The 12,658-nt window shown below is 43.0% G+C and overlaps 1 protein-coding gene across 2 annotated transcripts; it reads right to left on the minus strand.

Moving 5' to 3' along the window:
• Positions 1–676: 676 nt before the first annotated feature.
• On the minus strand, positions 677–9,107 carry MRPS33 (mitochondrial ribosomal protein S33). 2 transcript variants are annotated; one of them, XM_067536040.1, is made up of 3 exons: positions 8,961–9,107; positions 4,494–4,749; positions 677–2,312 (listed from the first exon to the last, which is right to left on the minus strand). In XM_067536040.1, the coding sequence occupies exons 2-3, from the start codon at positions 4,706–4,708 to the stop codon at positions 2,207–2,209; spliced, it is 321 nt and encodes a 106-aa protein (XP_067392141.1). In that variant the 5' UTR covers positions 4,709–4,749; positions 8,961–9,107; the 3' UTR covers positions 677–2,206. The 2 variants fall into 2 exon arrangements, with proteins under 2 accessions (XP_067392141.1, XP_067392142.1); XM_067536041.1 differs by lacking the exon at positions 8,961–9,107 and adding an exon at positions 8,483–8,503.
• Between the last annotated feature and the right edge of the window lie 3,551 nt (positions 9,108–12,658).

The raw sequence follows: 12,658 nt of genomic DNA on the forward strand, positions 1-12,658 counted from the left end.
TGTGGCCAAGCCCCCGGTCTTTTATTGCAGTGTAGATGCACCCTTGGAATCTCTCTCTGTCTCTCCTAAGCTCTCCATCTGTAAAATGAGGGAAGTTACACTTTCCTACCCCACAGAACCCTTGTGACGATAAATGTATTAAACAGTATGACGTGCTCCGATACTACAGTAAAGGGGACTATATAAATATTTCATATAAAGATTTCCATTAGGATAAGATATGGGGCTGCTGGGAGGTGATTTCTGGGGTTACCCATGCTTTGAAACTCACTGTCCTGCAACCTCAGTTCATAGCCTGAAGTTTATTAATCTTGAAGGTGTGCTGCAAGAACCATCTCTTCTCCCTGCCCTCAAGGAATTGGGGAGGGGAAGGGAGAGAGGTTTGAGGGGAGGGTAGTGGTTGTTTACATGTAAGTGCTGGAGTTGGTTTATTTTATTTTTTAGAAGTTTGCCAAAGGTGGCCAGAGCTTGTGATGGGTGCTCATTTGTATACTGTAGTATGAATTGGAAGTAATAAATTATGTAATATTAGTTGAGATTTTAAATGCTCAGAAGTTAACAAAAAGTTAGTCTCCTCCTCAACTGTATCTCAGCACCCTAAACACACACAAACACGTGTGTTTGTACGCGCATGCGGAAGAGAAAAAACCTAGCTGGTTACTGTTTGCTAGGGAAAAACCCATAAAATAAGGATTAACAAACAAGATACACACAAAACCTTATGTACAGTTATACACAGCACTACAGCTGCACAAGGAGCTGAGGGTACACTGCAGGAGCCATATCACTGAATTTTCTATATAAAACCTCAAGTCTGACAGGACTTTGAATGCACAGATCTACATGCCAATATCTACTGGGCATCACCTGCTGAAGCACACCTATCAAGCTACCCCCACTCTCAAGTGCATCTGGTATAGGTACACAGGGAAGAGTATGCCTCCCACTCCTTTTTACATTCACTGTGTTTCTGTATATTTCGGGGTATGCAGGTGTTTATTTCAGAGGTGTCTTCTGGAGATTGAAGGCTTATTATGTACTACATTCTCCCCCACCTTGCACATAAGCCTTTTAGCAGGAGAGGGCCAAGTTAAATTCACTTGCCACATCCTGGAAGGCAGCCAAGGGAGTACTGTTAGCAGCAGATTGTGTGGGTGGGGAAAGGGAAAGAGCTGGGTGTATAGGCTTGCCATGATATTGGAAGAGAAGGCAACAGTATGTAAAGTGGGAAGAGGAAAAGAAAGGCACACCTAAAACACAGGGAGCAAGAGGAACAGATGTGGATGTGTCTTCTCTTGCTGGACTCACATAAAGGGAAAGAACAGACAGGAAGAGAGATAAAAGAAGGGTAAGAAGACCCAGGGTTGCTAATATTGATAACACTGCAGAAGCCTAGCTATAAAGGTGCTCCCAATACCAATGAGCTAGAGTTGATTTCCTCGTGGAGTAATACATACACGTCCTTACAGATGAACAAACATCCTTGTCTGATTGCCTTTGGGAGTAATACATATTAAACAGAATAATTCATTTGGTAGGGATGAGAACTTGGAAGCAACTTAGAATCCTCATACCACAATTTCTATCACCTGTAGATCTAATTACACACAGTACAATGAGAGTACTGTGGCAGGCAGGGGACTAGGAAGTGCCGTCCAGTGCATAATGCAAATGAATTGTTTCTAGCATTAAATAAAAACAACTGCCAAGGCAAAGCGTATGGCAGGTGAAGCTGCTTGCATTATAAATTGATGTTCCAGGCTACACAGTAGCAGAAGACATCATTCTGACTGAGTCTGAACCAAACAGCATTGGGATAAATTTAAGCAGGTAAGGTATACTTAATGAAGATGGAATGTGCCATGTTTTGGAGAAAGTGAAAAGCCAGAGAAACAAGGACTGAAAGCAGCAGATGTGTACACCAAAAATGTAGACCAGTTTTTTATTACTGACTCAAGTAGAAAAAGGCTCCCACAGCAATTGAAACCAAACTCATCATCATGGGTTGGAACATACTTAATGATTCCCATATATACAGTCACTGATGGAAAAAAAAATCATCCCACAAAAACCTGAGTGCTCAGAGAGACCTAGTAAAAACAGAGTTCAATTCAGAGTTTAATATCTGGCAGATTGCATACACCCACTCTGCACATGAACTCAGCTGCATGCAGAGACGCCTTTGGCTGGCATTTCCAAAGTGGCACTATTTCTTCTTGGTAGCTCTCTTTCCCTCTCCTTTCTTGGGTTTTCCTTTACCACGGAGCTTCTTCAGCCGTCTCATCTCTTCCTTAAAATCTTGATGTTCGTCTCTGGATGGAGGAAGGAGAGGGAAGAGAATTAAATTTAAACTCCTTCCAAAAGAACTAAAGTGCAGTGGGTTCCAGCTGCCAATATTTCCCACTCAGAATGGTAGTTTCCCATCTTGAAGAATGGAGAGATGTACATAAAGCAAGATGAAAAGTAAACTAAACATTATACAACATGTACATTATCCTAGTGTTTTACATCAAGAGGCAAATAAACATGATAATTTGCATTACAGCAGCATCTTCAATTCAAGAATCTTAAAGTACTTAGGCATAATTCCTTAATTTCTATTATCACCAACGTGAGGTTTTAAAAGGTGGGAGAAACCAAAACTTAGAAGTGAAGAGACTTGCTCAAAGTCACAGCAAGTCTGTGACAGAATGAGAAATAGGATCTTGATTTCCTGACTTTGTCTTGTTGTTTATCCAATGCTCTCCAGCCCCCAAACCCATACTTATTCTCAGACAAGTCTGATGGTTCTCAGATGTGCTAGAGGCCTATATTGAATCTTGTTACATTTACTATTGCAAACACACAGAATAATTTGAAAGATTTGCTTCAGTACTTACGGAATTAACAAGGTTGCCTTTATCAGCATCAAATGATATATATTTCTTACATTGTATTTACTGATCCATTGTGCTCAAAAAGGGAAGTAAAATATAAAATCAACAAGAAGCAAGAATCAGAATTTTCCTCTTCTAAGCTAGCTCAGAAGTCTGATTTCATGTTGTAAGGCCAGGCAGGGATCATTAGCTCCTGAGGAGAGAGGGAGCGTGGGCTACAGTTATACCTGGGCTTGCTCTCTATTGATTGGTTCTGGAGGAAGCTACATCCACCAGTGGGATTCTTTATTATTTATTTGTATCATCATAGCGCCTAGGAGCCCCAGTCATAAAGCAGAACCCTCCTGCGCTCAGTGATGCAAGAAGCAGTAAAAAGTGAATGGGGTGGGAAGGACTGGATAAAACATCCTGGGGAACCCTTTAAATAAATTCCATTCTATCTCCCATTCAAATGGAACTTGGCAGTGGAAAGTGTAGGAAAATCTGGTAGCGGCACCTCAAGTTTGTTTAAGGCTGCTGCACTGCTATTTTTAATACTTCAGAAAAACTTATGAATTATTCTCAGGCCTCCTTGATCTCTATCTACATGTGTCTAATGCCTACTGCCTGCCACGGTATTTGTTTCTGAATAGCATGCCTGAGACATTGCAGACCTCTCTGAGCATACACAAGAAACAAAACTTAAGGGAGCACAGCTTATAGTTTGGCTTTTTGTGCCAAGAGGAAGTTACTCAAGGAAATGTTGTTTACACTTCTTCCCAACAGTGCAGGCAACACCTGGATGGTCACTATATCCTAATAGCAATAGAAACTAATCCTACCTATTACAGAAACTCCTATAAATTCCATGCCACTTGGCCAAAGCAAGGACTGAATTTAACTGCCTCAAAAACATCTACAAATAATCAGTTCACTGTTTTCTTACTCAAAATTGTAACACTCATTTAGAAGCTTGAATATATTTTTCTAGTCGATTTTGTCCTCCTATATTTGAAAAACAATTTTCTGCCATTTTGGATGGTTTAAAGGTGACCTTTTTTTTTTTTTTTAAAACTTAAAAAAATTCAGCCATCACCAAAAGCTTCTGTCCTAAATTTCAAGGTTATGTGCTGAAGTGGCCATAAGCACAGGATAAGTGTATTTTAGCAGTTGGTGTGTGTTAACATGCTATACTTCTTTTGCAACTCCTTGAAAGACCTGGACACCCCATAATTGCTGCCTTAGCTTCTGTTCTGCAGACAGACACCACATCCATCATTCATCAGATTTGCAAAGCAATTCCTTCCTAATGGATAAAGAAGTCCCCTCCCCCAAACTAGAAATGCATGTCCCATATTGACATGCAATTGCTTAACTATACCCATTGGTCTACGAACTCTCACCCACAAAAGGCTCACTTCACCCAAACAAGAAAAACTACATAAACAACCAGTTCACATTTTTACTCTCTTCTTCCCACACCAAACAGCAAAAAAAGTGCTTCTTTCTCTATGGACTATCTTCTGAACTACACCTTTTGAATAGTTCTGCTGCTTCTTTAACAAACCCCTAATAGAATCCACAACTCCTTGTTGCCCAGTCCTTCTCTCCCCCACTCCCATTACACAAATGAATCACCTGTAGAGGCCAAAGGAGCGGAGTGTCCTCATGAGGGAGTAGTAGGTGTTGTGAGGGGGATACCAATCATATACCTCCTTCCGTTTGGCGAGGGGCTGCTCGCTGAACAGCTTCACTACTTTCATGGACGAACTGTCTGTTGGCCTGATAACTTCTCCAAATATCCGGGCACTCAGGCGGGCCATTCGCAAGGCATAACTGGAAAGACCAGACATCTCCAGGCAAAGAATGGACACGCACACATATACACACTTCCCTACAGAAGGAAGAGGAAAAACTACAGCTCTTTGAGATGTTCCAGGACCGCAAATATTTGCCAGTGTGATCTTGTCTTCTACCCCTAAATCACACTCAAAATTTACATGCGGGGGGCTCATGCTTGAGCCCCATTTCCCATTGCAACACAGTTGACTACCCCAACAGCAAGGTCATTAGCATAACAGGAAAACACATATGTATGTCTGAGGTTTGTCATCCTAGCTCTACATAAAATCAGTCTAATTCCTAATACGCAGTTCTCCATATAGAGTCATCACTTAATTTGGTAGTCACTGCAGAGAAGCCATGAATTAAATGGCATGGAGACTCAGGCCCAGGTCCACAAAAGATATGTAGGCACCAAACACCCACAGATTTCCATAGTTAGATGATTCATACTTCCATTTCTTTCTCCCATCGCTTATATCTTCGGATAGCAAGCATAAGCACCACATATTTTTTCTATCAGTTTTCCCTCATATCTGAGGCACTTCCTCACCTATATATTCTTTTTTTGGGGGGTGGGAGGGAGGTAAAGGAAGAGGAAAATCCAATTTTCCATTTTTGCCTTCTCTTTCCTGAGACCCAATTCCCTCCAACAAACTTCCCTCCAACCAAGGACACCCCCTCCAGGGTTCCTCACCTTTGCTCCATCAGCCAGCCAAATGGAATCTCTAGAACAATAAGATGCTCTCAGAAAGAGCAGCTCCAAACTTTTAACCATTGCTGCCAGACCACAGGAGCAATTCTCTCTCCCCACCCCAATGAACTGTTTGACATTTTTCTTCAGCTCCCTTCCTGTCTTCACATTTCTCTTCTCCTTCCCCATTTCTTTCCTCATCTTCTTCCCTATTTAAATTTGTTCTTCCCCACAGAATGGCACTCAAGCTGCTACCGTCCACTTGATGAACCTGACAATCCTTGTTAGTTTCACTCTACTTGCTGGGATCAATGGGGAAGCAGCTACACAAGAAGAGACAAATGAGAGAGGGAGGGAAGGAAAAGACTAGCCCTTTTATTTGTCTCGCCTTCAGCAGCAGATTGCTCCTTTGATACTCCTGTTTATAGCTGTCAATCCTACAGAAAAAGGAATAGCACATACACAGAAGAGGATTAGATCTGCTTCTCTCTATTATTGCAGTCAGCTGAACTGGGGAAGCATTGTATATAAAGCACAGAGATACAATCCTCTGCTTGGGATATTTCTGCAGTGGCGTTTCAGAAATTGGTTTTCTGGGATTAATGAATAAAATCATATGGGATTCCCATGATCCGGTAATGACTTTAAACCCCATGTGCTGCTCATACCACACCTGTTTGGTGAATATGGTGATGGTTTAAATCTCCAGCGCTATCACCCTTCTTTCATGAGCACTAGATTCACTTTAAAGTTTAAAACCCTTGTTCTTTTTTTAAACGCATTTCACAGCTGTATCCAGAAACCAACCAGAGCCAAGATTAGCATAAAATATTAAAGAGGTTTATAAAAGCAACAGTGAAGACAATAATCAGTCAGACAGCGCCAAGTAGATTAAACTAAATTAATTGGGAACATTTTGTTTAATAACATTATCTTGAAGTAAATATGACCCCACCTATGAACTTCTACATAGTGGAGGAGCTGGTGTGCAATTGCTTCCTTAGGTTTGCTCTCATTCAGGCTAAATAGCTAGATGAAATGGGGAGGAAATGAGTCCAGCACCCAACTAATAACGAAGCGTTTTGAGTCAAAAAAGAATATGAGAAGAACCACAATGGGAGGGCAAGCAAAGTGTCAGAGGCTTTAAGGCAAAGCAATGTCCTGATGTGAGAAGAAAGCAGCTCTGCAATGGCTGCAGTCCAGCATCTCAGTTTATCATAACCACGTGCCACACATGGTAGAGTTAGCTTAAGCCTCTCCTGTGTTACAGCAGCTCTCATTCTCCAGAAGCTGGAGAATATCAGAGCCATGCTGAATCACAGCAACGGCCCTTTCTGAACAGATATCCTGAAGTCCTGCATTTGTAGGTCAGACCTAAAAAAGGAGCATGGGACTGATTATTATTTTGCATTGATCACTTTCACAGATACCAATGCACTCTACTATGCCACAATCAACCCTTTCCAATCTGCCTTTTCCACTATGCCAGGAGAGAGGCAACCACTTTTAGCTCCTAGATGATGCAAAACAGCAGACTTGTGATGGGCTTTTCATTGAATAGTCCCTGCTGGGATCTTCTAAATAGCCTAATCCAAGGTCGGAGTCTTTAGCTAATCCTATCCAATCTAAGAATACCTGAGATTAAAGGAGTAAAAGTTGAAAACTCCCTCAAATGTCTGAAGAGCTATCCAGAGACTGTCTCCTTGGTGACCTGAACCTCTGTGAGAAACAGTTGGAAAGTCTAAGCATAGGTGGTGAAAGACTGATGACAGTTTTTGCTTATTATGATGATGATATTTTTTGCTGGTCTTATTTTAAGAGGTGCTGATTGCTCATAGCTTCAAGAGAATTCGTGGGTATTTGGTACATCTGGAAAAAAAATCAGTGTTTTACTTCTCTGTTTTCTTTTACTTGTTTTATAGTCCTCTGAGCTTCTGTATATATTTGACAGGTATACTGGCCTCTCTCTCTCCAATTTTTGCTCATTGATAGACTTGGGAATTGTTCCCTTTTCCCTCTTTAGAAATTACTTTTGATTTTCATTGCTGAATAGGAAAAGAAAACAAGTTCAATCAGTGAGCAAAGTTTATATATGTAATCAAATTAGTCTCCAAGTTTTATTAAGGATGAACTGGCAGGAGGGTGCAAAATCTGAATTATGAACAATTCCAGGAATAGTAACATTTTATTAATACCTGATGTCAAAATAAGCTAAGCTAGTTAATGAGAACCCCAACACTAACACCCAGCAAGCATGCTCTATTTCTGATGGTTTTCACTCAACTAAATCTAACATTCTTTTGAAATATCATAACATGAAGTAAGGAAAAGGAAGGTAAAAGCAACAGCACTTGGAATAGAGCCAGCCTAGGGAGCTACAGACTCCCACAGCAGGAGCAGCACCAGGGGCTGGCCCTTATGTCAGGATGATAGTGATGTCATCAGACTGACTGTTTTCAGTATAACACTGAACACTGTTTTCTGTTTGCTGACAGGTTGTTTGCGCTGACCTCATTCCATTCCTTCCTCACTATCCTTCCCTCTGCCCTCCCTATTCCTATTCCTCTTCCTCTTGAATGCCACTCTTTCCCACTCCTTTGCTCCGATTAATGCCTCTCCCCCTCATTCCACCCTAGCCCTCAGAGTACAGTCTTTAAAAAGACCTGCACACCCCAGGATTATTTCTCCCTTATTAATATAATTTTTAACCAGACCGTGTCTTTAGAGAGGAGACAATGCAAGAGAGGGCCAGAAACAGGAGAGCATGAGTGACCCCCATCAGCAATAACCACCTGTCTCCTTCCAACAGCGTCTGATAAAATATGAACGAAGTTTCTAATGTCACAGTACTATCCATTCTAAGGGGCCTGCTTTATTGTCAAGTGCTTTCCATGAAGAGGAAGGACGCGAGCAGTCTAGCTAGGGGAGACAGTTTAGATTTTGACGAAGAAGAATAAAGGGGTTGGGTTAGAATACTAACGTCATTTACCAGAAATGCTTTCACTAGTTTTTTTTTTTTTTTTTTTTAAAGTCAAGGTCAATGTATTTTTATTTCAAACAGTGAAATGTCACGGCCCCATCGGGAACTCACACGGCCTTGAGGTGCCGGGTCCGCTGGACGCCCTGGAGAGCAGCGAGGGCAAAAGCCCGCAGTAGTCAGAGCGAGGACGGGGCACCACGTCTCTGCGCCTGGGAACCCCCGAGACACCGCAGGGCCCCTAAACGCACCCCCCGCACTCAGTCACTCATGATGGGGCCCGCCTTGTATCCCGCACCGCGCCTGGACGGGCTCCCCTCCATCGCCCCCAGCGTGCACAGGAGGCCCCGACGCACCCACACTCCGCCTTCCTACAGACTCCGCACCCCTCCCCCCCCACACACACACACACACACACACACACACACACACACACACACACACACAGCAGCCCCTCCACCTTACCAGCCCCCACACAGATACCCTCTCCCCCCCCTCACACTCACACTCACGAGACCCCCGCCCCCTCCGGTGTGACCAGTCTCCCAGGCCCCCGCTCCCCCTTAATCAGGCCCCCACCCCGGCCTCTCACCTCTTCTGCCCTGGGCTCCAGTCAGTGCCCAGCAACGCCCACATCCGGCGTCCTAGCCTGAGTCTGTCTTCCCCCGCCGGAAGTGTCCCACACGCTAAGCTGTCCGGGTGGCAGCAGCGGGCCCTCGTGCCGCCGCTGGCGGTAACCACGCAACGCAAGGCGAGGGAGGTAGACGTGCGCATGCGTCCTGTGCCCCCCACCGGGTGACGTCAGTGTACGGCAGGTGTTGCAGTGCTGAGGGTGGGAGGCGCTGCTCGGAGCCTGGCTGGTTCCTGGTCGGCGCGTGCCTGCTGCTGGCCCGGCCGGACGGGAGTTAAGGGAGCGGCTGGGTCTCTCCCGCGGAGGGGGCCGTGCCCTGGCCTTGGCCGAGAGGCGGGGGACAGGCAGCCACTGCTGCTTTCCAGGGCGGGCAGATGGTGTTCAGTCAGCTGGGGGGGCGGATGCAATACCCCGCCTGCAGCGCTTTTGGTGCATTCATTTAGAAGGGGGCAGAGGGGTGGTTTGCACGATGCTCAATAATCCGCGCTTTGCCCCATGGCATCTGCCAGCCTACAAGCTAATCCCTGCGTTCCAGTGGAGGCCACTGACCTGAGGCCACGCTTTTAAATATGTGATGCACCTGCTTGGAACAGCCACCTTACCACAAGGGATAATGAATGAATGAGCAAATACATGACACAGAACAATCCCACGCGGGCAAGGCTCAAACGCGATGGCCTAACTAACAGGTGCTTTCCATTTCGAATTTCCTTTGCAGTGTTGGCTGGCCTAAAAAAGTACCCACGATAAAGGTTCCGTTTCTGGTTAGGTTTTCCCGCAGCGTAATCACCGTGGTGTCTGCTTACTTGAAACCCAGCAGGATAATTTTAGGCAAGGGACATGGAATGCATTAGGCTAAAGTTAGAACTGCTACACTACAAAAGCTGCAGTATTTTGTGCTTCACAATTCAAACAGAGCTTCTGATCCATTGTGCCAGTGGCTCCATCAGGAAGCAGGCTTGTTGGAAAGATTTTCCCCCTTTTGAGTCTGTCAGTGTTGTCTCTCTACTGCAAGCATGCACATGCTTAAATTTATGCACAAGTGGTCCACCAGGGGACTGAGTAAATGTAAGCACGTACATACCGGTAAGTGCAGAATCAGGGCATATATTCTGTTTGCAAATCAATAGTTCTTTTTATCAACAAAACAAAAACCACATGTTTAGTCTTAGACTAGTAGTAAAGTAAAAACTTGTTTTCTACTCATTATTATTATTATTACTATATGTATTTGTTAGTTGTCATTATGGTAACATGCAACGAACACAGGATTATGACCGCATTCAACTAGTCACTACAATTATATAAGAAGACAGTTACAATAGTCAATAAAGCACAAATGTAGTTTGCACTTAGTGCCTGTTATATTACACCTGGAAAGTAAGGTAATTTTTACAGTCTGTGAAGCTGTAGTGGTCTGAGACCCAGTCATTTGAGAAATTGCCTCTCTCTGTTTAGCTCCCATCAAGAAGTTTAAGACCTGCTAGTTTCTAGACTTTATGGAACTAGTGGAGTAGATTATTGGTAGTGTACTCCTGCCTGCAGAACTTGTTCTTCCTGTAGACTTGTCTATATTAAGTACAGTAGTACTTACTGTAGGCAAAAAAGTGTAGTAATGTGAATTGCCTACGATAGTGCTAAGCACTGTTCTGACAGCCTATCAGGTCTGTGGCACACTACTCATCCACATACAGAATTGTTCCCAATGGTCCACAAGTGATCATGCTCCTGTTTCTGGTACTATTGGATTACAAGATCATTAACCATTTGGTAAGATGAATGGGCTGGAATGGAAAATTCTTACCACCTGGGACCATTGCTAATAATATAATACATGGGTGATCACTTGTTTGGTACTTGATCATCAGCTCCTGTAGTTGCAGAGAAAGGGTCTCTTTGCTTGGTTGTTTGCTGACCAAGATGGAAGGTGCTGATGACAGGAAGTGGTTCTATGCCCATGTTTCCTTGGCATTCTCCTATATTCCTCATCCACCTCCATTCCAGCACAGGATGATGGACACAGGAAGATATGGGATGAAGAAACATTGGGTTCACATGGCTTACACTTCACCCCATTCCCTGAAGTTGATGGTGTTCAGAGCACAGGGTAGGGCTACTTGTTTTTAATCAGGCTTTTATTTTTTATGTATGCAGTTCTAAGCAAGGTAGTAAACAGCGATACACAAAGTAGGCAACATCTACACTTTGGTGGTTGAGTGATGGAATAAGTGAATAGGTTCCCCTGTTTAGGGGGTCTAACAACCTCAGACAGAAGATGTGATGAAGAAATCAGGAGAGGGATACAGCTTGTAAAAGATATATTCAACAATTTCCAAAGACTTCAGTGTTGTCAAAATTTAAAACTACACATCTGCACTAGAATGATGAAGTGCTACACATGGTCAGCTCTTCTATACAGATATCAGATCTGGATATTTAAAAAGGACACAGAGAAGAATCAGAGCATTCAAATTTTGGTGTTATAGAACTGTTAAAAAATTAGCTGGATAATCAAAACTATGAATGAAGAAGTGATGAGAAGGATGAATTTAAAAAGAGTACAGTTACTTGAGACCCTAGGTAAAAGACATCTTTTTGTGGGCATATAGCTTGCCGATCACAGAGTGACTTACTTTCAGTACTCATACTATCAGGCAAGGTCACAGGAAAACCAGGAAGAAGAAGAAAGAGAGCCAGTTACGCTGGAGATGTCATCTGATGGACTGGTATCCAAAGAAGGGCGGAAGTTTTACAACTTTGTCATGACTGCAAAAGATGGAAGTTGGTTGTCAACTGCCTCTACATTGGAGTAATCTCTTGAAGAAGATGCAGTACTATAGGTGTGCATGGCGCTTTATAGACAAATAAAATGATGTGTCCCTGCTCTGAGCAGTTTATAATCTAAATTAGACTGACACAGTAAGGGATGAAAAGACTAAAAAGGAGGAGGAATGGGAGGTATTGGAGGGTGACAACAAAGAAAGATTGAAAGATATGCTGAGTGTTATGAACATGTCTTTATAGAACTTCTTTGGCTTTTGGTTCTTAATAAAGTAATATTTTTGGCTTTGTGGACAATGTCTAGGATGAGGGTTAGTAGTACAAAGCTGACCAAAAGAAGTGAGTCTTGAAGAGGGATCTGAAGGAGAGCGAATTTAAATGGGGCATAAAAACAGGGTGGATATTCTAGGCATGGGAACTGTTTGTAGGAGCAAGAGATGTAGGGAGTATCAACACACACGGCACTGGCAGAGTAGAGTGTAGGAAGGAGTGGTTAATCAAATATTATGGTAAAAGTACAGGGCAAACCCTGTGTGTAGAGTATGGGGAAATAATATTAATTATAGGGATAACTATTTGGCTTTAATATTTTTTGTACATTTTAGGTTAAACACAAAGGGGCCTGGATGGTAGGATTCTGAACACAATATGCATTATGGAGCCTGTCTCAGTCTATCCATTAGAAGACAGTAGTACATCCACCAGTAAGTACAATAGATGTGTGCACCCCTTAGTTTGAATCTGAATTTAAATGAGTAATACATGGTAATAAATCCCAGTCCACTGTGGATGGGCTAAATGTCCCTAACCCTATCAATGTGCTTATAGCAGATAGTTCATGCTGTAGAAGGCACATCATTAAGATGGTTCTATTTTAA

The sequence above is a fragment of the Emydura macquarii genome, unplaced genomic scaffold (genome assembly GCF_026122565.2).
Source record: "Emydura macquarii macquarii isolate MOO-44397 ecotype Brisbane River unplaced genomic scaffold, CSIRO-AGI_Emac_v2 contig_3530, whole genome shotgun sequence".
Classification (NCBI taxonomy): domain Eukaryota; kingdom Metazoa; phylum Chordata; order Testudines; family Chelidae; genus Emydura; species Emydura macquarii.